Genomic DNA, 1,656 nt, shown 5'->3' on the forward strand with positions numbered 1-1,656 from the left:
AAATTGTCTCTTGCCCTTTTGAGTTACCCTCTTCTGAAGTAAGACTGACCACTTCACTGTGGTAATATAATTGCTTATCATCTGGTGGTGCCTTGTAGACAAGAAGGCACTGAATATTTGGAAAGAGTATAAGAGCTTCTTTAGTATTTGGGCTGAAACTAGTTTATTTAAGTGCCAAAGATTTTCTTCCTCTATTTCAATACCCTTCTTTTTTTCTCCCTCTTAAATTGTAGGGTGGATGATGTGCCTCCAGGAATATCTCTGCTTCCTGATAACATTCTGCAAGTTTTGAGGATCCAGCTGCTGCAGTGTGTTCAGAAAATGGCAGATGGGTTAGAGGAACAACAACAAGCCTTGTCCGTTTTGCTTGTCAAGTTCTTCATCATTCTTTGCAGGTATCTGGTACAAAAAATAAACTAGTTATATGTTTTTAAATAATTCTTGCCAAAATAGTAGTGCATTTATTGATTAGTAATGATTGTTCATATGGAGCATTAAAGAGTAAGCATTATCTTTTGCAGTAAGTGTGTGATTTCTTAGTATATTACAAAGTCTTTTAGTTACTGTACTTTAATATAGAGACATCAGCTAAGATTTTTAAAAAATGTTCTAGTGACCAGTAGATGGCATAGTAGTTACGTTGCTGGACTCCCACATGGCTGACTGTGGTTTGAGTCCTAGGCCAGGAGCGTGTGTGTGCATACCCAAGATCCTGGGAGGAGAATGGAAGAGAAGGGATTGTGAGATGACCACCCCCCGCCCCCCCGGGGAGATGATTTCTCACTTTCCCTCTCAGTTTCTCTGTCTCTCAGCAAAAACTACAAAAAAAAATTGCTTTAAAGAAAATGACAGTCATTTTTTACTTTAAGAAATTATTATTATTAATTAATTTTTAAATTTTTGCCATAGGGCATGTATGTATACTTGCCAGGGAGAGAGCGGAGAGAGGGAATGTTAGAATTCACTCCCAGGGGGAATGGCCACATCACAGTTCCCTGTCCTTCATTTTCCTCTCTGAATCTGGGACATACACATGTACGTACCCAGTATGATTTTCAAGCTGCCGGGTCTAGGACTTGAATCATCTTCAGCCATGTGGGAGCACAGTGCTTTAACTGCCATACCACCTGCTGTCCTCAGTTCAAGTTATTATTATGCCAGTACTTTATGATTCTCACCTGTAAACATATATACATTTTTATTACTGTGCTTTATTATTTATAAAAATGTATTTTCTAAATCTTTCATCTTTTATCTTTAATTCTTTTATTGTAATTTCTGATTTACACATAATCATTATACAGTAGGGTTTTTTTTTTTCTTTTAAGAGAGATTTTTGCTATAGGGTGTGTGTACTCGCCAGAGAGACAGAAAGCAAGAAATCACCACCCCAGGGCATTGGCCATTCTGCAGTCCCTTCTTTTCCATTCTCCTCTTAGGATTTTGGGCATAAACGCACACACGCCCAGAGTAAGTTTTAAGTTGTCAGGTCTGGTACTTGAACCTCGGTTGATTATGTGGGAGTCCAGTGATGCAACCATTGGGAATCCAGTGACGTAACCATTACGCCATTTCCCATATCCTTGGTCCCAGGTACAGTATGGTATTTTTTTGGTGTCTTTTTTTTTTTTTTTTTTTTTTTTAGAGAGATTTTTG

At 38.0% G+C, this 1,656-nt stretch overlaps 1 protein-coding gene across 7 annotated transcripts in view; it reads left to right on the top strand.

The window, feature by feature from the left end:
* NBEAL1 (neurobeachin like 1) overlaps window positions 1-1,656 on the top strand; it is a 209,066-nt gene that overhangs the window by 34,199 nt on the left and 173,211 nt on the right. For all 7 annotated transcript variants that reach the window (XM_014589572.2, XM_027773657.1, XM_027773656.1 and 4 more), the window contains exon 4: window positions 234-395. In XM_014589572.2, coding sequence (XP_014445058.1) covers window positions 234-395 — 162 coding nt within the window. The remainder of the gene's footprint in view (window positions 1-233; window positions 396-1,656) is intronic.

Source organism: Tupaia chinensis, unplaced genomic scaffold (assembly GCF_000334495.1).
Source record: "Tupaia chinensis unplaced genomic scaffold, TupChi_1.0 Scaffold000361_2, whole genome shotgun sequence".
NCBI classification, from domain to species: Eukaryota; Metazoa; Chordata; class Mammalia; order Scandentia; family Tupaiidae; genus Tupaia; species Tupaia belangeri.